The sequence below is a fragment of the Dasypus novemcinctus genome, chromosome 23 (genome assembly GCF_030445035.2).
Source record: "Dasypus novemcinctus isolate mDasNov1 chromosome 23, mDasNov1.1.hap2, whole genome shotgun sequence".
Lineage (NCBI taxonomy): Eukaryota > Metazoa > Chordata > Mammalia > Cingulata > Dasypodidae > Dasypus > Dasypus novemcinctus.
The window spans coordinates 56,576,929-56,600,249 of NC_080695.1; the positions used below are offsets into that span (position 1 = coordinate 56,576,929).

Sequence of the window (23,321 nt, forward strand, 5' to 3'; positions counted from 1 at the left end):
AGGGACCCCGCCCCTTGGTGGTCACTCTTCTGCTAGCCTCTCCCCTGACACGGGGACCTGCCCCTCCCCGACACGTGGGCAAGCCCTGGGACTTGCTTCTGACTCGTGGAACGAGCCACGGCGAGGACCCGTGCCTTCGTCTTGGGACGGACTCTCCTGCCTCTCGGCCCATGGGCCGTTGCAAACCAGGGATCCCTGAGGGACAGGCCCAGGAACTGGGCACCGAGGGGACCTCCAGCCCGTGGCCCGTTAGTGATCACAGCCCTCAAGGCGTCACGGGGGCTTGGAAGCAGGCCCTCCCCAGCTGAGCCTTCAGACGAGACGCCAGCCCCGGCTGGCATCTCAATTTGCAGCCTGGGAGAGACCAGAGCTGAGGACCCAGGCAGGCTGTGCCCAGACTCCTGGCCTGTGGAAACACTAAGAAAAGCTGCTAAGTCCGTGGTAACCCGTTACACAGGAAGAGGTAACTAATACACAGTGACCTTTACTTTTCTGCTCAGCCCACCCCGGGTCCCTTCGGCATCTCTCACCATCACCTGCTCTTCGCCCCAGGGCCATATTCAGGCACTGCCCAATCTCGGCCATCAGACTGCAAAGTCCTCGCTGGCAGCCGCTGTGCCTGATTTGCATCTTGCCTCCCACCTGCCTGACCCCATCTGCGCCCCATGCCCCCGCGTCTCTGCCCTACGGGCCCACCGTGATTCTACTGTGTAGGTCTCACCATGACTCTACGAGGTGGGCACTACTGCCAACCCTACTTGACAGATGAGGAAACTGAGGCATAGCATAGCCAAGCAACAAAGCCCACAGGGTGCAGCTGCTGCAGGTCCCCAGTGATCCAGGCAAAAGTAACCTTTAAGGCAGCAGAGCACAGAGGTGCTGCCGCAGAGGCGGGGCGTGAGCTCTAATCCAAGCTCAGCTTCTCTCCAACAGCGGGACTTGCAGGGGGCTCTTGGTGTGCCCACCAGTAAAATGGGGTGATGACTGTAACTATGGGGTCTGACAGACCCTACAGGGCTTGGCGTGGTGCCTGGCTCCCAACAGCGCACAAAATGCGGGCAACATGACTGTTACTATTTTGAATCCAAGCAGGCTCTTGATGCCTGAACGTTCCAGGCCCCTCCGAGTCACCCGAGCAAAGATCCCTGCCAAGGAGGGGACTGTGGTGTCAGAAGCGCAGAGGGATGATTAAATCACGAACCTGTGTGTGTCATGCCACCTGGCAGGAAAGGTGCCAGGCCCACTCTCGGGGCCGCTGGAGAGCGAGGTTCCCAGCGGATCCAGGAGGGGAGGCAAAAAGCCAGCACCTCTCCAGACCTGCAGCGCTGAAGCCCTTTTTGGGTGGCCAAGCGGCTGGCCCCGGGTCCCTCCTCTCCCCACCAGGCAGGGCTGAACGTGGGGCCAGAGAAGCCGTGGGCACTGGGCTCCCTCCTGCCGTACCTCTGCAGTTGCTTCCCTGCGGCGTCCGTCACAAGCATTCCGTTCTCCATTTGCTTCGCCTCCTTCGCTGGACCACTGATGCCCGTCGGCCCTGGCAGAGGAGAAAAGGAGGGGTTGGGATTTCAAGAGCCAGACACCAAAACCAAAGACAAAGAAAGCATGCCACCGCACAGGGGGACAGCCAGGAAGTGCGGAAGGACAAGCTGCTGCGCTGAGGCCATGGCAGGCTCCCCAGCCTGGGGCGCGGGTGAGATCTGGAGGGAACGCAGTCCCTCTGGGCAGGGGTGATGCAAACACAACAGTTCAGAGGGCCCCAGGGGCTGAGGGCGCTGGGCCTGAGCAGGTGTCCTGTGTCAGCAGCAGTGGAAGAAATCCAGCTTAGCCAACAGTGTCTCTGCAGCACCACGTTTAGCTAATGGGGCCAGGACGCAAGGAGCCCCACAGCAGGGAGGGCTCAGCCCTCGGTCCCTGAGCACCCAAACCGGAGTGAGCCTCGAAGTAAAGGGCCAACAGGCGGGGTCCCAGAGGCTCCCGGCCAGGCCAGGGGTCAACCTGTGGTGGCTGCATCATGGCAGAGTCCCCAGTTAAGAGGGAAGAATTCCAATATTTTAACAGCTGACGGGGTCACCCTGGGGCACAGCAGCTGGGCATGTGCCCCAATGCCAGGAAGCACCCATCCAGCACCAGCAGCAGCCACCGCCCACCCCCGGGCATGACGGCTGGCGTTTACCCAGGGTGGGCACTGTGCTGCGTCTAAACACCCTACCTCCTCGCATCCGCACAGTTCCTTCATCTGGGGATGTCACCCCACACCCACACTCTGTACCGATTTCCTCCCTCTTTATGCCAGGAGAAAGAGTAAGAGAGAAGTGGAATGGTTGGCAACACAGAGCTCCCACCAAAGGGGGAGGAGGTGGGGGAGGAAAGCAAAGGCCACAGGTATGCCATCAGCAGGGAGGGTCCTGGGGGCAGGCTGATGTGACATGAATAAAAGTGGAACCCAAGAGGCAGGGTCTCCTGGATGACAGCCGCGGGAAGAGGCGGACAAGCCTGAGAGGCACCTGCCTGGTGGGGATCATTCCTGGGGGGGATCTCGAGGTTGGTAGTTCTCAACCTTGCCTGCCACCTTGCCTGCCACCAAAGCCCCCGGGGAGCTTCGTGAAAGAAGAGACCAGGGTGCAACCCCACTCCCTGCAGTGACCCCAAGGGGGAGGCAGGCGCCACCACCCAGAGCTGGAGCACGGTGGGTTGCTGGACACACGGCCGTGCTCTCGCTTCCGAGCCGTGTGCCCTGCGTAAGCCCGGAACCTCTCTGAGCCTCGCTTCCACAGCTGCAAATGGGGATGGCAACAGCACCTGCCCTCACGAGCCTGGCAGGAGGAAGAAACATGACCCAGTGCAGTGATGGGAGCAGCGATTCCTCAGTGAGAGAGACTACTGTGGGGCTTAGCCATGCTCACTATTTCCATTTTTATGATCATTCTGGGACATAACCAGGATTAAGAATCACTGCTGTAAGAATTTCCCTTAAGTCAGTTTTGTTTGTTTTAAGTAAAACAAAACGAAGCAGACAAAACAGCCAGGAAGAAAGGATAACAAGCAGGACTTTCCATGCAGCTGAAGGCAGCCGGTGCTCGTAAGGACGCCCAGGGCTGGGGGCTCAGGCATGGCCTTTACCACCTTTCTCTGTGCAGGGAATGGGGGTGCTTCCAAACACTCCCTGAGAAACCTGTATGTGGTGGGCTTCAGGGAGCCCGTCCCTCTGAGATGGCCATGCCAACCCCCAAACGGGCACCCCAGCCTTCCCTTCTCCTGCTCACCACTCAGAGCCACCTACCAGGTCCAGACAGGACCTTCCACTGTGTCCCACTGTGGCTACGTCACCTGCGCAACCCACCCGGTTGGCCCCAGGTCGATGTGGCAGCTGGGGCGCCTGGAAAAGTCTCCTCTGCAGGGGCAGGACTGACTGAGCTGCTACAGCAAAGCAACTTGAACCTCCAACGGTCCTGCAGACTGAGGCCTGTCAATTGGGGTGTCCCCAGCGCCCCCCAGGCAAGGGGGCCCTGCCCAAGGTAGACCGATCAGAACTGCCTGCCGAGGACTCCAAACTGTCAAGAGGCCTGGCCAGGACCAAAGCTTGTGCAGATGACCTGCCTGGGAGCCCACGGTCTAGATCCCCGGGTTCCTGCTCCCCGAGACCCGGGTGCTCAGTGTTGCCTTTGGTTCGTGAGCCACCCGGTAGCCTTCCAACAAGGGCCCTATTTGTTTACAAGGCCGGGGTCGCTTCTGGAGTGCACAGAAGAGCCCTTGATCGGGACCCACTCCAGCTGCAGGCCACACCTTTTCGCCACCACAGGGCGGCACGCGGCCTTCCCACCACAATCCTGCAGGATGCCAACTCTCCCTGGGCCTGCGGCCCACTGTGGATTTGGCCCACTTAGGCCCTGCCCAGGCGCCCAGGAGGAGAAGGCATCCCAGGGCCTGGCCAGCATCTCAGTGGCCAGCTGCTGCCGAGCACTGCCCACCTCCGCGTGCAGAGCCCGTGGCAACCGTGGCCCCCGTCAAGGCGTGCACTGCCATGGTCGACTGACAGCTGGCAGCCAGGAAAGACTGGCCAAGGTCGCCCAGCTGATGAGTGGCAGAGCTGGAGACTCCAACTGCACATCCCTAAGTGCCAAAGTCGGACACTTAGTAGGTGCTCAAAAAAATAAATGTTTGTTGAATGAATGAAAAATGGGGGAGGGGGAAACACAGACATTCAAGGGTCCCCTCCCAGGCATGCAGCAGGAGCATAAGCCTGACTAACCAAGGCGTCACTCACCTTCCTCCTCCTTGTCCACCACTTTGCTGCCTGGGAATTCACAAGATCCAAGAAAGGGTTAAGAACCAAGTCAAAAGCCTTCCCGGAACCCCCACCCCCCATTTAAACACCCAGCAGGAAGGAACCGGCTGTTGTCTTTAGGGGGAGGGTGGCCTCGGTTTCCCCACACCGTCCCACTTCTGCTGGATGGATTCCTGACATACAGGCTGCCCCCGATCAGCTGCTTCCCGCAATCCTAACGGCGACTGTTTAAACATAGAGCTGGAAGCGTGCAGGGCAAGCGCTGTCTCCACGCCTGCTTCACCGCCACAGGGAGAAATGACTGATTTCAGCGCAGGGGCCGGGGGCTCAGAGGGGAGCTGGCCTTGGCTCTAGCCGCCGCCTCACTGCCTTTGGTGCCCATTGGTGCTTGGAGGGCAGACACGGTCTGGGGTCCACAGAACCTCACGCTGAGTCAGTGGGTCTGCACCCGAGAAAGGCGAAGGGGAGCTGACTCAGCGCAGCATCACCGGGGGCCCTCCCGGGCGGGGTGGGGCCTCTGCTCTGGGCTCCCACAGCGCCGCCGAGGCTCCCACCCTGTGTTCAGCACCATGAGGCCCCGGATTGTTTAGCGGCATGCCACCCCCATCAGACTATGAGCGGGCTGCTCAGCCACTCTTTTCTCAGCTCCTGGTCCGTCAAGTTGCCACGTGCAGTTACATGGGACGTGCACTGCCCAACTCCGGGGCGTCCCGTTCCATGAGGCCGTCCATCCACCAGGTGGTCCCGTGGCATGGCAGGTGCTCTGCTTACACCACGTGGCAAACGGACAGATGAACAAATGAAGGGACCTTCCAAGGTCCAGGAGGGCTACCATGTCGACCACGGAGGGGCTACCTCGCAGCCCAAACCCACAAAGCTGGTTTCTAAATGGGCCCTGGCAGGGATGGGGAAATCAGCTCTTCATTTTTTCTGTCCTGGGATATTTTTGTAGCTGTGTTCACGTCCGGAGCCCTGACTGATACAGACAGCATGCTTCAATAGTCAAGGAACAATCCACTCACCGCATATTTAATGCAGTTACTGAGTGCCTACTATGTCCAAGGCACTCAATATTCTCAGTCCAGGGGATACACTGGTGACCAAAACGCCCTCGTGGAGCCTAAACCTCAAGGGGAAGGACACATACCAGACAAACCAATTAGCAGATCCACAGCCTACTGTCAGGCAGTGCTGACTGCTACAGAGGAAAAGAAAGCAGGGGAAGGGGAAAAAGAATGACGGGGAGTCACTTGTAAAAATTAAGAATTTTTTTTTCTTAAAGACAAACACATTTAACTTGTCATTCAATGAATGTTCCTCCCTGAGCTCGCAGCACCTCGAGAGCACCCAGGCTCTCAGAGCAGGCGCCTCGGGAGGCTCGCTGCTTATTCGGGCAACGCTGCCTTTACTCAAGAAGGTTCTGGAACTCCACTTGGGCAAGGGCCAGTGGCAAGCCTCCCCTGAGAAGGAAGAGTCCAACTCACTGCCATACAGTCAACGCCTCGTTTTTGACCAAAAACGGAAGAGGCCGGCCGCATCACCCAACCTCACCCACCTTTGAAAGTTCTTCATACTCAAAAGAGGAAGAAACGCTGCCGTGAGGACAGCGAAAAGGAACGCGCTGTCTGTAGACAAACCCGCCGGCAGCTGGTCAGTGTTTACAACACATTTTTGCAATGCTCAGAGGTGCTTAAGACCCGAGGTTAAAAAAACTAAAAGGGGGGAGGCAGTCAGGAGAAGAGATGACAGTGCCGTACAGTATCATCTCAATCCTGTCAAGGAAAAACGTCTAGGAAAAAAGGACAGGGGGGAAAGAAACCAAAAGGCCAAGAGAGCTCGCTGCCCGGGTGGTGGGATAATGGAAGGATTTTCTTTTCCTGGCATCTTCACCCTTTCCTGCAGTTTTGTCTCCAATGAGCATGTATTAATTTAATAATTGGGGGAAAATGTGACAAGATATAATAAAGGGAAAAAAATCAGTAATGAGGACAAGAGATGGTTTAAACGAGGTTATGAAATGGCCACACTGTTGGAAAAAAGGAAGGCCCCTGGGCAGTGAGAAGCCAGGGTGAAGACAGCTTTCTCAGCTTGGAGTGCTGACACTTTGGGCAGGGTCGCTCTCTGCTGTGGGGTGTCCTGTGCAAAGTAGGATGCTGGCTTCCCCGGCCTCAACCCCCGCCCCAGTTAGAGTAACCCTAAATGTCTCCAGACAGGGCCAAGGGCCCCCGGGGGTGAAGGCAAACATCACCCCAGGTTGAGAGTCACTGTTCTAGATTTTTGGTTCCTATAAAAAAACTTTTTTTTAAAAAAAGGGTCATAAAAATGATTTCAAACTAAATTGGTTAATAGACGATTTGTAAATCTCTTTGCCATCCAAAAAAAAAAAGTTTTCTAGAACTCCATATTATAAATACTGGGAGGAAAGGCAGGGCCTCCCAAGCTCATTTCCTGCTACGTCTCTCCTTCTCCAACATGATGAGAAAGTCCCCTGAAACCACACAGTCCCTCCATGTCAGCCTGGGTGTTCTGAAAAAGACTTGATTAATCCAACCAGGAAAAAAAAAAAGCTTCCCTTTAGGAAGAGCCAAATATGAGGTTCAAACAAATCCAAGGTCACTGGTGCTTGGAGTTGTTTGGGATTGAGCAAGACTAGACCTTTACGACAAGACCCATAGATGGGCCCTCCAGAGAGGTGCAAGGAGAAGGGCTGCCCTGGTTTGATTTAACGCCATAGGCCGGGGCTTTTCCATGCCCCGCCTGGCAGGAGGCGGGGGGGGGCTGAATCACGGAATGCACCCCGAGAGGTGCTAGGCAGTGGGTGGCATTTTCATCACCAAATTAAGTGCTGACCTGCACAAAAAATAATAAATTGGCAACACTGCACATTCCATAGAAGTTACTTCAGCAGGAAAGAAAGGGAGAGGGAGAAACGGTCTGAGGCCCACATGGTTTAAAGACCTGCCCTGCTCACCTGGACGGAAAGAGGAGACCTCATTCTGGAAAAGCTTCAGTGAAATTCCAAATGTTCATTTAGAAAAAAGCACAGAGGGTTATTTTAGCCTAAACACAGCCCACCAAGCAGGCTGGTGAATTACACTTATGGCAAAACGGACCCTACACATGGCACAGCCTTAGCTAAAGAGACGAGAGGAAGGAGACTGGAGTTAAGAGGAAAACAGGCTAGACTTAAAGTGGAAATTTCCAACCTAGAAAGCCCGAAATTAACACACAGAAACAAGTTCCAATTGGAGAATCTAAAAGCTGGAGGGAAGGTCACTTGCTGGCAAAAGAAAATGGTTTTCTTTTAAAACCACAAGGCTTCATAGCAGCATCGTTCACAAAGGCCAAAAAGTAGAAACAACCCAAATGTCTATCAACTGATGAATGGATAAATAAATAAACCCATGGTGACCAAAACCAGCTGAGCGATTGCCCAGAACTTGAGGAGAAAAGGGAGTGACTGCTCATAGGTACAGCGTTTCTTTTAGGAGTCGTGAAAATGTTCCATCATTGCTGGGGTGATGGTGCACGACCCTGTGCACTGGGTTAGCCACTTTAAAAGGATGAATTGCACAATTTGTGAATTATATCTCAAATTAGCTGTTAATCAAATAACAAAATAAAACACCAGGACCCCTTTATAGTGAAACTCTAAGGCAGGGAGTAACCGAGTTCCCGCCCCCTTTAGTAGACCAAGAAACCACACAGGAGCAATGAACAGAAGCCCAGAGACCAGGCTCCCGGTTCCAGCCCTGCTGTGGTTGCTCTGTGTCCTTGGGCAAGTCGCTGCGCCTCTCTGAGACTCAGTGGCATACCCCTGCATTTAGACCAGAACCTCAGCTCCTCAACCTGATGGTCCTGCAGTGTTAGGGTGGCCCTGTTGTCGCCCCACCTCTCACCCCAACCCCTTGTTCACACTGGCCTCCTTTTTGTTCCGGAGACAAATTAAAGCTTGCTCTGCCCTGAGGCCTCTGCACCTGCTGTTCCCTGTGCCCAGGATACTGTTCCCCAGACCTTTCCCTTACGCTGCCTTCCCATCCTTCTTGTTTACCACCCTATCCCCCAAACCTGGAACAGTACTTGACACATAGTAGATGTTTAATACCTGTTGAGTGACTAACAAGATGAATAAAAAGTGGCTCTTGGCAACCGCAAAGCCCCTGCCATGGCCCCCACAAGCTGCTGTACTGCACAACTCTCAGGGGCCCCATTCACTCAGATCAGGACATCGACTTTGCCCACAGGAGCTGTGCACTGAGGCGGCCCAGCACCCTCTACCCTGTGCCCCTCAATTAAGGGCAGTTGGTATGAGACCTGCTTGGGGACCAGGTACCTAGCAGACGCCCCAGAGCTCAGGGAGTCTGTGTTTAGCCTCTGGAAGTGGCCATCAGGGCGGAGCTGGTGACCTCACTTTCGCCCCATTCCTTTTAGCAAGAGCTGAAACCCAAGGAGGGTCCATCTGACATAGGTGAGGTCCTCTGGGTCCCAGGAAAAGCATTTGATGCCCTCTTCCCTCTCCAACATTAGCACGGGGTCAAAACTTCAAAAAAAGAGAGGCGACTGGAGATGTCCATCTGACCAGTGAAACACGGGGCAGCCCAAAATGCTGCAAACCAATCCCCCGCACCTTCAACCATCCGATAAAAAGAGGACAGACTCCTCAGAAGCCTCACCCTGCCACCCTGTTTGCTCCAAATAAGGTCAGGGTAAGGACCCAGCCCAGAATTCTGCCTGAGACTCAAAGGGCACCCCTTGGAATCCCGGTCTGGAAGCACAGACCAGGCTGGGAAATGGGCGGGTCGACCTTGACCTGGCAGGTGCCAAGCATGCAGGGTGAGAGAGGGACACATCTTTCCAGGGCAGGAACACAAACAGCTGTTGTTTACAGCTGCTTACAAAGCTCCAGGCACCACGGCAAAGGCTCTACACACTTTAGCACATCGAGTCTACCCTGAACCTGGAAGGTTGGGTCTGTTATCACACCACTTTGCCAGGGAAGAAACTGAGGCTTGGAGGGGCCTGAAAGGCTGGCCTGCCTGAGATCACCCAGCTGGTGAGAGCAGCAGCTGGGATTCGAACCCAGGTCCTGACGGCTCCGCACCTGCACTCAGCCTCCGGGCTGCCTGCCCCACACCCATTCTCATTTACACCACGTGCATCCCGGCCTTCCCTGGGATGACTACCGCTATCATTCTCCCTATCTTTGCCAAAAGGAACGTGAAGCCCAGCAGGCCTGGGGAGGCGCTGGTGACCTGAAATCACTCCAGTGCCCTTGGACCGGCCATAAGGCCTCCAGACTCCCTCTTGATTCAGCCTCGAGAGAGTTAAGACAAGCCCCCCAGCTTGTCCTTGGGGAGCTGTGCCCAGCTCCTGCCCGGGCACAGCCCGAGGAGGCCGCCGCAGCTCCGGGAGGTGCCAGCCCGCGTTAGAGGAGCCCCGCGGGCGGCGCCTACCGTCACCTTCCGCGGCCTGCTCCTGCTCGGCGCCGGCGTAGGTGCGCAGGAACTCAGCGAAGGCCCCGTCCCGGGCCAGCAGCTCCTGGTAGGAGCCCATCTCAGAGATTTTGCCGCCACTCATGACGACGATAACGTCCACCTGGGGCAGGTAATTGACGCTGTGCGTGACCAGGATCCGGGTCTGCGGGCAGAGTGGAAAGGCGGCTGCGTCAGCGCCCAGTGCGCGAAGGCCCCGCCCGACGCTGTGCCGGCTTGAGGGGGGGATCGCTGGTGGCCCTGACGTCTGAGAGCCGGGAACATGCTCCGAGACGACAGTAGGCACAAAGCCAGGACCAGCGTGTGCGCCCATTCTGCACGCGTGTGCCTGAGGCCTACTGTTCGCCACAAACGGTGCTCGGCACTGGGACGCAGCAGGGAGCGAAGATCCCTGCCCCACATGCCAGGAGATAAGAAACAAAATGCCTGCTGCCCTGGATGGTGAGAAGAGCAGGAGAGGGACTGGGGGAGCTCGGGGAGGGGCCAGGGAAGGCTCTTTCTGAATAAGAGGCAGAGGACCGTGCTGATGTGTGAATGAGTGAAAGAAGGATGCGGCTGCAGGTCAACCCCCGGCCCCACCTCCCAAAAGGAACGTGACAACACGTGTGTGTGCGTCTCTACTGCACGGAAGCAGCTGAAAGGTCTGTGAGGACATTCGGCAAAGTTAGCAGTTATTCTGGAGCAGGGGTCGGCAGAGCTCTTCTGTAAAAGGCTGGAGAATAAATATTTTAGGCTTCGTGGGCCGGGTGGTCTCTGAGGCAACTGCTTCAACGCTGCCTTTGCCCTTGAGAGGCCGGTGGCAGGAAGGACATGAACGGGCGTGGCTGTGTGCCCATTAACCTCAACTGGGGATGTTTAATACAGCTTTTGCTTGTCACGCAATCCTTTTATTTTTCCAACCATTCAACAATGTCAAAACTACTCTTAGCTCACAGGCCATAAGAAAACAGGCTGTGGCCAGACTTGCCCGGGGCAGAAATTTGCTGACCCCAGCTCTAGAGAGGGAACTTAGGGGTGCAGGATAATGGGGTTCTATTTTATTTTTTTATGTTCTACATACTCTTTGCTTTTGTTACCACGGATGTCTTATTACTATGATCATCTTTTTTTTCATATTTAAAAATCCAGTTTACATAGAGTTTTAGAGGTTGGTATAGGGATGCTTATGACAGGTTAAGTGACATAATGCAGTATGGCCTGCAGGAACTACTTCCTGCCGTGGTAAGGTGTTGGGGCCACTTCCCCGATCCTCTTCAAAGCCACTCCCGCTCTTTCCTCCAGAGGAGGGTCTCCTCTTGGCCAGGTAGGGGCCGTGTCTTCCAGCCAGTGCAGAGGCCTTTCCCCTACAGACACCAGCAAGGATGCCTCAGGGATTTGCTTCTAAAGGCTGATTTTACCTGTGTGGAGCTGGCCCATGGGCAGTGCTGATGCGCGCAAGAAGTGCCGTGCCACCCAGGGGTGTCCCCCACGTAGGGGAGTCCCACTTGCAAGGGGTGCACCCTGTAAGGAGAGCCGCCCAGCGAGGAAGAAAGAAAGGGAAGGAAGGGAAGGAACGGAAGGAAGGGAAGGAAGGAAGGAAGGAAAGAAAGAAAGGGAGGAAGAAAGAAAGGGAAGGAAGGGAGGAAGGAAGGGAGGAAGGGAAGGAGGGAAGGGAGGAAGGGGAGGGAGGGAGGGAGGAACCTGCCCAGGAATGGTGCCGCCCACACGGAGAGCTGACACAACAGGATGACGCAAGAAAAAGAAACACAGATTCCCATGCCGCTGACAACAACAGAAGCGGACAAAGACGACGCAGCAAATAGACACAGAGAACAGACAACCGGGGGGGCGGGGGAGGGGAGAGAAATAAAAAAATAAATATTTAAAAAAATAAATAAAATAAAGGCTGATTTTAAAAGGCCTGGAGAGATTCCTGAAGGGAACGCAACCTGGGAGGAGACAAGCTGTGGCCTCAAGCCCCTGCTGTACCTTGTTCTTCAGCAGCCCCTTGGGGCCGACCACGTTCTCGAATATGTGCTTCCCCACATGCGCGTCCACCGCCGAGAGCGGGTCGTCGAGCAGGTAGATGTCGGCGTTGCAGTACACAGCCCGGGCCAGGCTCACGCGCTGCTTCTGGCCCCCTGACAGGTTCACGCCCTGGGGAGACACACAGCCAGGGAGGGGGGCTTCCTGGGAGGCCTGGAGACTGGGAAAACGCGGCCAAGGCCACCCAGAGGGCACCTGCTTGGCTGATGAGGATGCTGTGTGCCAGGCCAGGGCCCTGTGGGGCTGCCCTGCCTCCTGTTCTGACCACAGGAACATGGGTTCAAGTCCCCGCTCCCCTGTACACAGCATGGGACTAAGCCTCGCGGAGCCTTTACTGTCTCATCTGCAAAACGGGTGTGTATGAGAGAACCTGAGCCTCTTGCCAGCTGCTTAGCAGAGTCAGCAGCCTGGGAGAGGCTCACTCCAGAGCGGCTACTGGCCCCGAATGATGCTGGCTAGAGGGAAGGCTCCCAGCCTATCGGGCTGACCGAAGGCCTGGTGGGTGTGGATATTATTATGACTGCCGTGGCTGCAACTGCTAGTAGCTAACAGGTATTGAGAGCTTCCTCTGGGTTGTCCTCATGGGCGATGCCACACGTAGTCGTGACCCGCTACACCCTGTGGGGGCTGGAATACAGCCTATCCGCTTGCCAGGATGAAGGGTGCTGTTTTCTAATTCGCACCAGGCACCACATGGACCAGCGGCAGGCCTGATCCTCCTTTGACAGACAAGCCAAAGGTCATTTCTGCAGGTGGCTGGGGCACTGGAGTGGACAGCCCCCAGGTTAACTGCTCAGCCCTCTCCCGAGGGTTGCCCACCCTGCCCACTCACACCTGAGGCAGACGCCTGGCCCCAGCCAAGCCAATCAAGCCCTTCCCTCCAGATTTTGGGATGGGGAGTAGGGCCGCAGCACAGAAGCTGGGGCTGGAAGTAGCACAGAGTAAACGCCCAATAGGTGCTGGCTATTATACTATTGCCGATTATTGTCATCGCTATTAAAGAGGCTGCGACATTTGAATCATTGGCCTCAAGTCTTCACCCTTCCTCCCTGTTTTATGCCCTTTGTCATGTGACTTTTCAGTCATGTGACTTCAAAGGTAGAATGTACTTCCCTTTGAGGCTAGGGACCCCAAGGCTCAGCCAAGTGACTTGCTTTATGGGTGGAAGGGTCAGTGTGCCTTCAGAGACAACACATGTTTCGATTACTTTTCTGGACTTCTGCAGTCATCAGAAGAGCATCCTCCTTGGGTAGCTACTACCACCCTCAGCGCAGGCCCCAGCAAAAACCCACGTGGGACAGACCTGAGCCAAACCTGCAGGTTGGAGCAGAGCACCCAGCTGAGCCCAGCCTTGGTCAACTAGATGCAGTCAATCAAAGACCCACAGACATAAGAAAAAGCATTTACTACTGTAAGTCGCTGAGACTTTGGGTCATTTGTTACACAGCAATATTGACCAATACAAAGGCCACTGCTGAAGCCATACTAACCTTCTCCCCGATCTCTGTCCGGTCCCCGGTGGGCAGGATTTCCAGGTCTGGGAGGAGGGCACAGGCCTCGATTACAGCTTTGTAGCACCGCTCCTGCAGCTGGCGTCCAAAAAGAATGTTTTCTCGGAGAGAATCATTCTGAATCCAGGCCTGCTGGGGGACGTAGGCCACTGAGCCCTACGTGGCGAATGAAAAAAGAAGGCAAATGAGACAGAAAGAGCTGATTAACAAGGCAGCAAGAAGAATGGCATATCTAAAGTGCTGACAGCAAAAACCTGCCAACCAAAATTCTGTACCCAACAAAAGTATCTTTCAAAAATCAGGGCGAAATTAAGTCATTTCCAGATAATCAAAAGCTGAGAGATTTCGTCACCACCAGCGTGACTCTACAAGAGATGCTCAAGAGAGTCCTGCAGTTGAAAGGAAATGACAGTGGACAACAGATGGAATCTGCATGAAGAAAGAAAAATCTCCAGGGAAGGGAATGGCAGGGGTAAATGTAGATACTTGTACTACTGCATTTTTGGATTGTAACTCCACATTTTACTTCCTACAGGATCTAGGTGGCAAATGCATAAAATATAAGGAGAAATCAGTGGTTTGGGACTTATAATATATAAACATGTAATCTGTGACAAGAACTACACAAAGGTGAAGGGACGGAGGAGTATAGGAACATAGTCTGAGTATCCACTGAACTTACGTTGGTATCCAAACAAATAAGATCATCACAGAAATATGATATTAAATTTAAGCCCCATACTAACTACGAAGAAAATACCAGAGACTATGCAAGCTAAGAGACAGGATATAGAGTACAGGTTGGCAGGGGCAGGGGCAGGGGCATGGGAGTCAATGCATAATGGGCACTGGCCTTCTGTCTCGGGGAGAAGAACGCTGTTGTAATGGAAGGTGGGGAGGGCACTGCCATGTACTGGATGGGATGAATCGTCTAGATGGAATGCTCGGGAGGGTCGGGGTAGGAAGATCTATGTTGCCAATCTGTTCTCACAATTAAAAAGAAAGAACTAAAGAGACAATGACAACAAAGGATTCTGGCTGGGAACTAACAAGGGAGGACAGAAGGCTCAAAAGGGCATTACCAGACCTTTGATGAAATTGGAATCTACAACGTAGGCTTTATACCAATTTGACATTTCTTGAACTTGAAAATGGCAGTTAAAGTGATTACACAGTGAATATTCTTGTTAGGCAGTATGAAGTGTTCAAGGAGCATGATATACACAACCTATACTCAAGTGTCCAAAAATGGACTGATAGATAGAGCGATGAAAGAAAGAGGAAGAAAGAAAAGAAAAGGAAGGAAGGAGAGAAAGGAAGGCAGGAATGGCAAATGTGGCAAAATATTAAAGTTGGTGGATCTGGGTACCTGGGGGATAGAGGGTGTGTTGAAGTTTTCTTTCTTGGGTTTGTACTATTTTTGTAACTTCTCAAAGTTTGATAGTATTTCAAATAACAAGTTCAAAAAATTTTTAAAGGAGGAAATTGTTTTTTAAGAAATTAAACAAGGATGGAAAGAGGAGGATAAGCCAATCTGACAACTAGAAGGGGAAAAAGCATTCCGGGCAAGGGCACAGCACATGCAAAGACCTGGGGAGGTGAGGAGCACACAGCACGTTCAATGGACCGAGGGCCGCTATGCCTGGACTTGTGTGAGGGGAAGACAGCAGAGATGAGCCGGAGACGGAGGCAGGCCAGCTCCCGCCCAGCGAGGGGTCATGGAGAGGAATGCTGGCGTCATTGGAGGGATAATGGGGAGCCACTGAAGGTCCTTGAGTAAGGAAATTCCAGGGGGAACAAGGCTGTGCATGGAACCCAGGTGCCCCAACGCGTCATCGTAATTCTCAGAGAAGTAACTGAACTGCGGACTCCAATATCCTCATCTACAAGAGGCCATCATATTCCCAAACCTCAGCAGGGAATACACCCTAATTTACAACACAGATAATTCAGACACCGGATGCACAAGCCATACCTAATGGAACGCCTGGGAAAATTACAATTTTAAACACATCGGGCACCTCCCTTAGCCCGGCAAAATAATGAGTCACCAATAAATCTTGTCAAACCAAGGAAGGGCTCCGTTTATCCTCAACTCCTGGCTTCGCCATTCTGTATTGAGAGGCGTTTTACTCTAAGACAGTGGTTCCCAACTGGGGGCAATCTTGCCCTGCCCCTCCCCCCCAGGGGACACTGGGCGATGCCTGGAGATAGTTTTGTCACAACTGGAAGGTGCTGCTGGGTCTGGTGGGTGGAGACCAAGGATGCTGCTCAATGCCCTACAACGCCAGGACCCGCCGCACACAGCACAGAACTTCTGTCTGAAACGTGAGGGAATCCTGGGCTAGTGAAAGGCCAGGCAGTTGGGCGCTACCTTGCCTGGTCGTTTCCCTCCATGAGCCTAGCTTGCTTTGCACATCGGTGTGATTTTACCACAGACTTGGAAGTAACGACAGACTATGCCTTAAATCAACAGCTAAATGTTACTAATGTGGACCCAACTACACCATGTACACTTTTTCAACTGGGCTAACGGGCATCATTCAATCAACAAAGAAAGGATTTTGCTCAGAAATTTAAACAAGGGCATAAACCGGCATTTCCCAAATTCCAAGAGACAGTAGGTCTATGTAAATAGGAGCTGTACAGACAGAAGAAGGGGGCAGTGAAATACATCTGGGCCACAATGGGTTAAAGAAAGTTAAATGGTTTTCTTCCTCTCCTTGCAGGACTTCGCAGAGCCTTTATTTTGTTAATTCTTATTATAAATCGAGAGTGGAGTCAGAATGGACAGTATTTCCCAAGTTGGTTTGAACTCAGAACCTTTTTATTCTTCAAACACCCCAAAAAACAAATATGCTGCAGAACACACTTCAGGAAATGCGAGTGTCAACAAAACTTTAAGGGAAATATTTCAACACCAGGGGAAGGCCTTCATGGGGAATGAACCAAAAGAAACAATGCTCCTGGGTTCCAGTGGCACTCGTTCACTCCCTCAAGCAGTCCTCTTAAACTCTCTCCTTGGGGGGTGCTTCTACTTAGTTCCAGGTACTCTGTGTATTTAAAAGCAATAAAACTGCAGTCTTCTTTTAGCCCCATATTAAGAATTCAAGCAACACTCATAGAATTTCAACTGTTCCTTTAATAGAAATCCTCTAAGAAAATATTCAACAACATAAATCAAAACTTTTAAATTGTGTTCTGTTTATATAAAGAGGTACCTGGAGATCCATATAGAGAAAGAGCAAGCCGGAGACTCAGTGCATGAAGATGCACACACTGAGGGACAACACGGGGAGGGGAGGGGACAAAGAACACGCCAGGCAGCCTTCGGGTATTTCTGCAGCATTTACTGGGCCTAGTACACGCTGGGCGCTGTTCTAGGTGCACAGATACAGCAGGGGATAAATGACATCAAAATCCCTGCCTCCCAGAATGCCCCAGAGAATGGCAGGAAGAATGAGAAAGACCAGGGAGAGAGAGAGACAGGCCCTGCTGCTCTTGTTTCCCGCACGGGGACAGTCACCAGATGAGGCCCCCGCTCAGGCGGCCCGCTCTGCCCCACCCCACCCCCATCCCGATCCCCCCAGGTCTTGGCCATACCTTGAGAGCGGCATGTCCCTCCACCTTGTCCATCTCGGCCAACAGCGCTGAGAGCAGGGACGACTTTCCACAGCCCACCTGGCCTACCACAGCCACCAAGGCACCTTCCGGAACCGAGAAGGTGATGCTGAAACGACACAACACCCCTGCCAGCTCTTTGGGGTATATACCTAGGAGTGGAATTGCCAGGTCACGGAAATTCCACATTTCAATTTTTCAAGGGTACCATTTATTTTTCCACATTTCTTTTGGTCTTTTTTTTTTTTTTTTAAGATACATAGATCACAAAAAATCTCCCATTAAAAAATGTAAGAGGTTCCCATATACCCCACACGTCCCACCCCCTCCTCCCACATCAACAACCGCTTTCATCGGTGTGGCAAATTCATTTGCACTTGGTGAATACATTTGGAGCATTGCTGCACCACATGGATTATAGTTCACATCGTAGTTTACACTCTTCCCCAGTCCATTCAGTGGGTCATGGCAGGATATATAATTCCTGCATCTGTCCCTGCAATATCATTCAGGACAACTCCAAGTCCCGAAAATGCCCCCATATCACACCTCTTCTTCCCTCTCCCTGCCATCTGCAACTCCCGTGGCCACTGTCTTCACATCAGTGATACCGTTTCTTCCATTGCTAGAGTCACAATAGTTCTATAGTAGAATACCAGCTCTGGAGCTCAGTGCCAGTGGCCCCTACTTTGGAATTTGTGCTCCTGAGTGTGATGGAGTTGGCCTCAGATGTGACCTCTCTGCACATGCCTTTTCTGTCACTTTTACTGAACCTGTGGTTGGTGCTGGGGTTGGTATACGCTCAGGAGACTTGAATCTCTGGACTAGCCACGTGCTAACCATTACTTTTAAAGAATGATTTCACCAGAGACGTCTTTATGGAACCCAGTCACTTTCATCTGTGCCACACCCCACCTCACTCCCTCTAACTGGCGTCAGTGGGCGGTGGGCGCTGCAGCACTGCCTCCTTCGAGGTCCTCCCAGGTCCGCCCACCTCGGCCTCCAGCCTGCCCCTTCCTCCCCCATGCCTGTTCCAGCTTCAGGATCAGCCTGTGCCTTTCCTTCCCTCAGAAGTCGGAAGTCACTGAGTTGACAGTAGGGACTCGAACAGGTACTTGCACGCTATTGCTCACAGCGGCATTATTCACAACAGCCAAAGGGCGGAAGCACCCCAAGTGTGCAGCAAGAGATGGAAGGATGAACGCGACGTGGGCTATCCCGACAATGGAACGTTATTTGGCCATAAAAAGGAAGGAAGTTCTGATACACGCGGCACATGGTGCTGAGTGAAAGAAACCAGACACAAAAGGCAAGTACTGTGCGAGTCCACTTTTTAAAAACATCTAGAATTCATAGAGACAAAGTAGATTAGAGGTTACCAGGTACTGGGGTGGGGAAGGAAGAATGGGTGCTACTGCTTAATGGGTGCAGTTTCTGTTTGGGAAGACGGAAAACATTTGGTAATGGATGGTGGTGATGGCAGCGCAACGCTGCGAATGTGACTAATGCCACCCAACTGTACATTTTAAAATGGCCAAAATGGGAAATTAATGCTATAGACACATGCTACCACAGTAAGAAAATGGTTAAAATGCAAACTTTATGCATTACATGTTACCACAATAAAATAATTAAAAAACAAACCAACCAGCAGGTAGAGTAAAACAAAATAAGCTTTTCAAAAATTCACCAAGGATGCTAAACGAACACGGTGTGTGCCAGCAGGAAGGGCTGCACATGCCAACCGCAGCGTGAGCTCAATGCCACCCAGGCTGGGAGGGTGGGAGTCCCCAGGCTGCGCTGGGTTGACTCACGTTGGCTATGCTTCTTGAAAGTGGCTATTACATTTGAATATATTGGTGGAAATGCTGTTAGATTTTAATGTCACTGATCACTTAATTCTTGTAAAATCGCTGCAGGGTAACAGAGCATTCTTTTGTTCTTACAAAATGAAAAATGCATGCTATGGGTGCCATGTGGGGGATGGACTGAGGCCAGAATGGAACAGAAAGCCAGTTAGGCAGTGACTGCCACTGTCCAGGAGCCATCTGAATATTTTTACAGGCGGAGAGAGGGGATGTGCGAGTGGAGAAAGGTCTTGGGGACTTGAGGGGGCAGGACAACCCAGAACAGGGAGGCCTTTGAGAATGGAAGTCTGGAGAGAAGGATGGGGTACAGACATGGATTATTTTGTGAGGGGAGCAGGACAAGGAAGAAAGGGAAGCAGAAAGGGAAGCAGATGTGGCTCAACTGATAGAGCGTCCACCTACCATATGGGAGGGTCCACGGTTCAATACCCAGGGCCTTCTGACCCACGTGGTGAGCTGGCTCACACGCAGAGCTGCCGTGAGCAAGGAGAGCCGTGCCACGCAGGGGTTCCCCCCACGTAGGGCTGCCCCACACACAAGAAGTGCGCCCCGCAGGGAGAGCTGCCCCATGTGAAAAGCACAGCCCGCCCAGGAGTGGCGCCGCACATACACAGAGCTGATGCAGCAAGATGACACGACAAAAAGAGACACAGATTCCCAATGCTGCTGACAAGAATGTGAGCGGACACAGAAGAACACACAGCAAATGGACAGAGAGCAGACAACGGGGGAGGGAGGGGCAAGGGGAGAGAAATAAATAAAATAAACCTTAAAAAAAAACCAAAAAACTGAAGCAGAAAGAATTTAAGTTAGCCATAAGGAAGAACTTCTTAAACATGCAAACTCACCATGAATTTTCAAGAGAGGTTTTATGCAGATTCCGCTCCCTGGAGAACTTTGTTTTTTGCTCTCATCTCCTCCCCAGATAAAACACAGCAACAATTTGGCTCTTTAGCCAGCAGGTAGTTGTTCAGTGGGGCAGGAGATAATTTGGCCTCCTAAAAAGACCCCTCTGGCCCTGCATTTTGGGGACTCGTGAAAGGAGGCCTGAAAGAGCCGCTGAACAAGGTCTCCAGCCAGAAAGGAGAGGCACTTGACAAGCTGCCCGGGGACAAGGCCAGCTCCCTAGACGCTGGGTGCTTTGGAGAGAAAAGCGTGGGGCCAGTGGGCTGAGGCCCAGATGGGGAGGTGGTGGGAGGGTGAGAAAGGGTGAGCCGGGCACCCCTAGGCCCTTGGAGAGGACGGGGAAGGACACTTCTCTTCTGACAGCAGCTGCAGGAGGATTAGGACACCTGTCAAAGACACTGGCCGGCCTCGAGCCGCACCCCTCCCGGCACAGCGTTTGGTTCAGGAAAGGCATGCCACTTCTCTGGGGCCAAAAAGGGGTGGCTGATGTGCTGACAAGGTAGGATGCACCCCTGGAGCTGCGAGGGGCGTCTGCCAACACGAGGAGGCTCTAACCGAGAGTGAAGCAAAGACAGGGAGAGAGGCCTGAGGGATCTAAGTCCCTGGATCCCACAGTACCTCAAAGCGCAACTTTCCAGTCATGGGAAGAAAAAATTGCCATATTGCCTGAGCCTGACCCTGTGGGGTTCTGTCATAACCAGAGGGAAACCTCTGTGCCAGGCACCCTCCTATCTGCTCCTCACCACAGCCCAAGGAGGGTGCCTGGCCCCATTTTTCACACAGGTAAACTGAGGCTCAGACGGCAAAGTGAGAGTTGGTGCGTGGCTGGAATCCACCCCCAAAGGCCCGAGGTCCTTGGCAGGCCACCAGGGCACCCGCCCCGGCTTACCCGCTGAGCGTGGGGGAGTCGTCCCTGGCCCAGGTGAAGGTGGCGTTCCTCACGGTGATGCTGTTCGTCCCCCCGCCTGGAAAGCAGAGGCAGCGTGTCCGGCGCAGAGGCAGGCAGGCTCCGCGCGGCACCCACGGCGCGGTTTTTGTTTGCTAGTGGAGCACCTGGAGTGCAGGAGCGGCCGCTAGGCGTCACCTGGCAACACTGGCTGGTTTCTGGAAGGGGGGTCTCCAGGTTTCCGCAAGGAGAGCCCCAGTCGGCAGTTCTGAGCCAGCCTTGGACCCAGCGAGCACAGGGAACCACGAGAGGGAGGTGCCCTGAGGCACGGGGGTTCATGCCAGCTCCACGCCCAGAGGCAGGGGACCCCTCAGCCGGCAGGATGGGCGCAAGGGCAACGGAGAGCAGCCCCCACGTGAACATGCCCGCCTGCGGGCTCAGCTGCCCTTATATCCAGAGTGGGGTGCTGGGCCTCCTCGGGCCCTGGTCCCAGCGCAGCCTCAGGCACCTGCCCCCCCCAGGCCCCCCCCCCCCCCCCCCCCCCCGCCGCGTGTCGCAGCAGGCCACTGAACAGGAAAGGAAGTGCAGGGCCAGGCGTGGGGGAGGGGCGCGGCCCAGCCTAGGCCTCGCGGCCGTCGCCGTAGCTGCCTCCTTGCACTTCAGTTCATTTACTTTTCGTGCCCTCCTTTTCCCTTTTATTTCATGTCCCTTGCTGAAAATTAGACAACAAATGGTCTTGGAACCATAAGCCACCTGAAAGCCATCTGGAGGCAAGGTGGGGTCTTTTTCTGAAGCTGTCAAATGAAACAAACTCCCAGTCATATTAAAGAAACAAAAACCTGCAGTGGAAAGAGGTCACTGGTTAACCTGAGCTTCCTCTCCAAAATCAGAACGAAGGAAGAACCTGCTAGGTGCTATTTAAGGCATTTAAGAAAAGCCACTTGGGGGACAGCTCCAGGGCACTGTGGGCACTGCCAGAAGGCTGGAGGTCCCTGCCTGGCACATGGGGGACCCTGCCTGCACATGGGGGGCCCTGCCTGGCACGTGGGGGGCCCTGCCTGGCACATGGGGCATGTGGACAAACACCTCCAAAAGCAAAAATGCCTCGGCAACCCCCACTGGGGCGGGAAGGAGTGGGGGAGGCCCAGACAGCCCCGGGAGGGCCGGGGTTTCCCTTGCAATGAAACAACTTCAGTGGCCAGGCAAAACCTCGCCTGGCCACCTCACGCTTCAGTCCTTGTGTTCTGCAGAGAAATCTGACCCCCAAGTAGAGGGCGTCATGCCTGCATCGTGGAGGGGACTCAGTACCTGCAGTCAGAGAAACCGGATGACCGTGGGCCAGGGAAGGTGGGAGAAGATTCCAGCATCCATCAGGGAAGGGGTTCTCAAGGGGGTGGTTTTGTTCCCCATAAGGGACCCCTGGCACTATCTGGAGACATTTTTCGTGGTCGCAGCCGGGGCGGGGGTGCCGCTGGCATCAAGGCCCGGGATGCTGCTGCCCTTTCTGCAACGCACAGGGCAGCTCCCAAAGACTGTTCCAGCCCCACGTGCCGGTGGTACTGAGCGAGAATGCCTATCCAGGAGGTTGAGCCGGGGATGCTGCACACTCCTCAGCCACGCTGGGAAGTCACCACCGCCTCAGAGGCATGGCCCGTGCCCCAGGGACCGAGCTGGGTGGCTCCCGAACCACGGCCAGCACAGGACAGCCTCCGAGGCGCCCGCGCTGATAACCCGTCCTCACTAACTGACCCGCACGCCCGTTCCTCTGACGGTACCTATCGTGCTCAGGAGCCAGGCTGTGTGGGTCACATCCCCCACCACCACTTCCTAGTTGGCGGCCTGGGCAAGTCGCCGCACTTCTTTGTGCCTCACTTTCCCTATCTGTGAAACACGGTCAAGGGTGACGGAATGGACCTCCGAGGGCTGTGTGAGGAGTAAGGGGGTCCGCACACACCAGTGCTCGGTGAATCTCAGGGGGCAACGCAGGAGGAGCGAGGGGAGGGGCAGCCTCCCCGGTGGGCTGCGAGTGGGACTCCTGGCTCCCAGGCCAGCGTCCCAGGCCACTTCCTCATCTGTGAAGGGGGGGTGGAAACAGCCCTTCTCTCCTCTCGGGAGGACTGGTGCGCTGCCTCCTGAGAAGGGAACACCCCAGCACAAGCACCGCAGGAGCGACCACGGCCACTGCCGCTCAGGGCTGTTAATTTGTTATAAGTACCCGGAGATCCGGCTGCAGTCAAGAGCCCTGCCCAGTCAACTGGGAAAGGACGAATGAGTTAGTGGCAAAATAAACAAACCTACCAGTAAGAATCCATACCACACCCTGACAAAGTGGCACTTCTATCCCCACCATCCACGAGGAACCTGAGGACCAGGTACGCGACATGGCCCACCGTGTACACACAGCTGGGATTGGAGGAGGCTGGGCACCCCATCTGCCCAGGATGGACATGAGGTCCGGGGCCCTGGGCTCTGAGCCCTGCGTGCAGAAGGAAAGCAAAGGTACAAGTTTACCCTCCTGGGATGGGGAGGTGAGGGAGTCAATGAGGCCCGAGGAGGCCCAAGGAGGCTGAGGAGGGCCAAGAAGGCTGAGGAGGCTGAGGAGGTCCAAGGAGGCCGAGGAGGCCAGTGGGGGCTCGAGGAGGCCCAAGGAGGCCCAAGGAGGCTGAGGAGGCCAGTGGTGATCTGAGGAGACCTGAGGGGGCTCAAGAGGGCCTGTGGGGGCCTGAGGAG

General features: G+C 54.2%; 1 protein-coding gene across 4 annotated transcripts in view; it reads right to left on the bottom strand.

Annotated features, from left to right (window-relative positions):
* Positions 1–23,321, bottom strand: part of ABCC1 (ATP binding cassette subfamily C member 1 (ABCC1 blood group)) — a 135,497-nt gene that overhangs the window by 27,094 nt on the left and 85,082 nt on the right. The window contains exons 15-21 of one of the 4 annotated variants that reach the window (XM_058286381.2): positions 20,595–20,670; positions 16,914–17,040; positions 13,290–13,466; positions 11,743–11,910; positions 9,742–9,919; positions 4,262–4,291; positions 1,441–1,531 (exon numbers count right to left, since the gene is read on the bottom strand). In XM_058286381.2, the coding sequence (XP_058142364.1) occupies positions 1,441–1,531; positions 4,262–4,291; positions 9,742–9,919; positions 11,743–11,910; positions 13,290–13,466; positions 16,914–17,040; positions 20,595–20,670 (847 nt within the window). Of the gene's footprint in view, positions 1–1,440; positions 1,532–4,261; positions 4,292–9,735; positions 9,920–11,742; positions 11,911–13,289; positions 13,467–16,913; positions 17,041–20,594; positions 20,671–23,321 lie in introns of all 4 variants that reach the window. The other 3 variants (XM_058286380.1, XM_058286383.2, XM_058286382.1) reach the window with 3 other exon arrangements.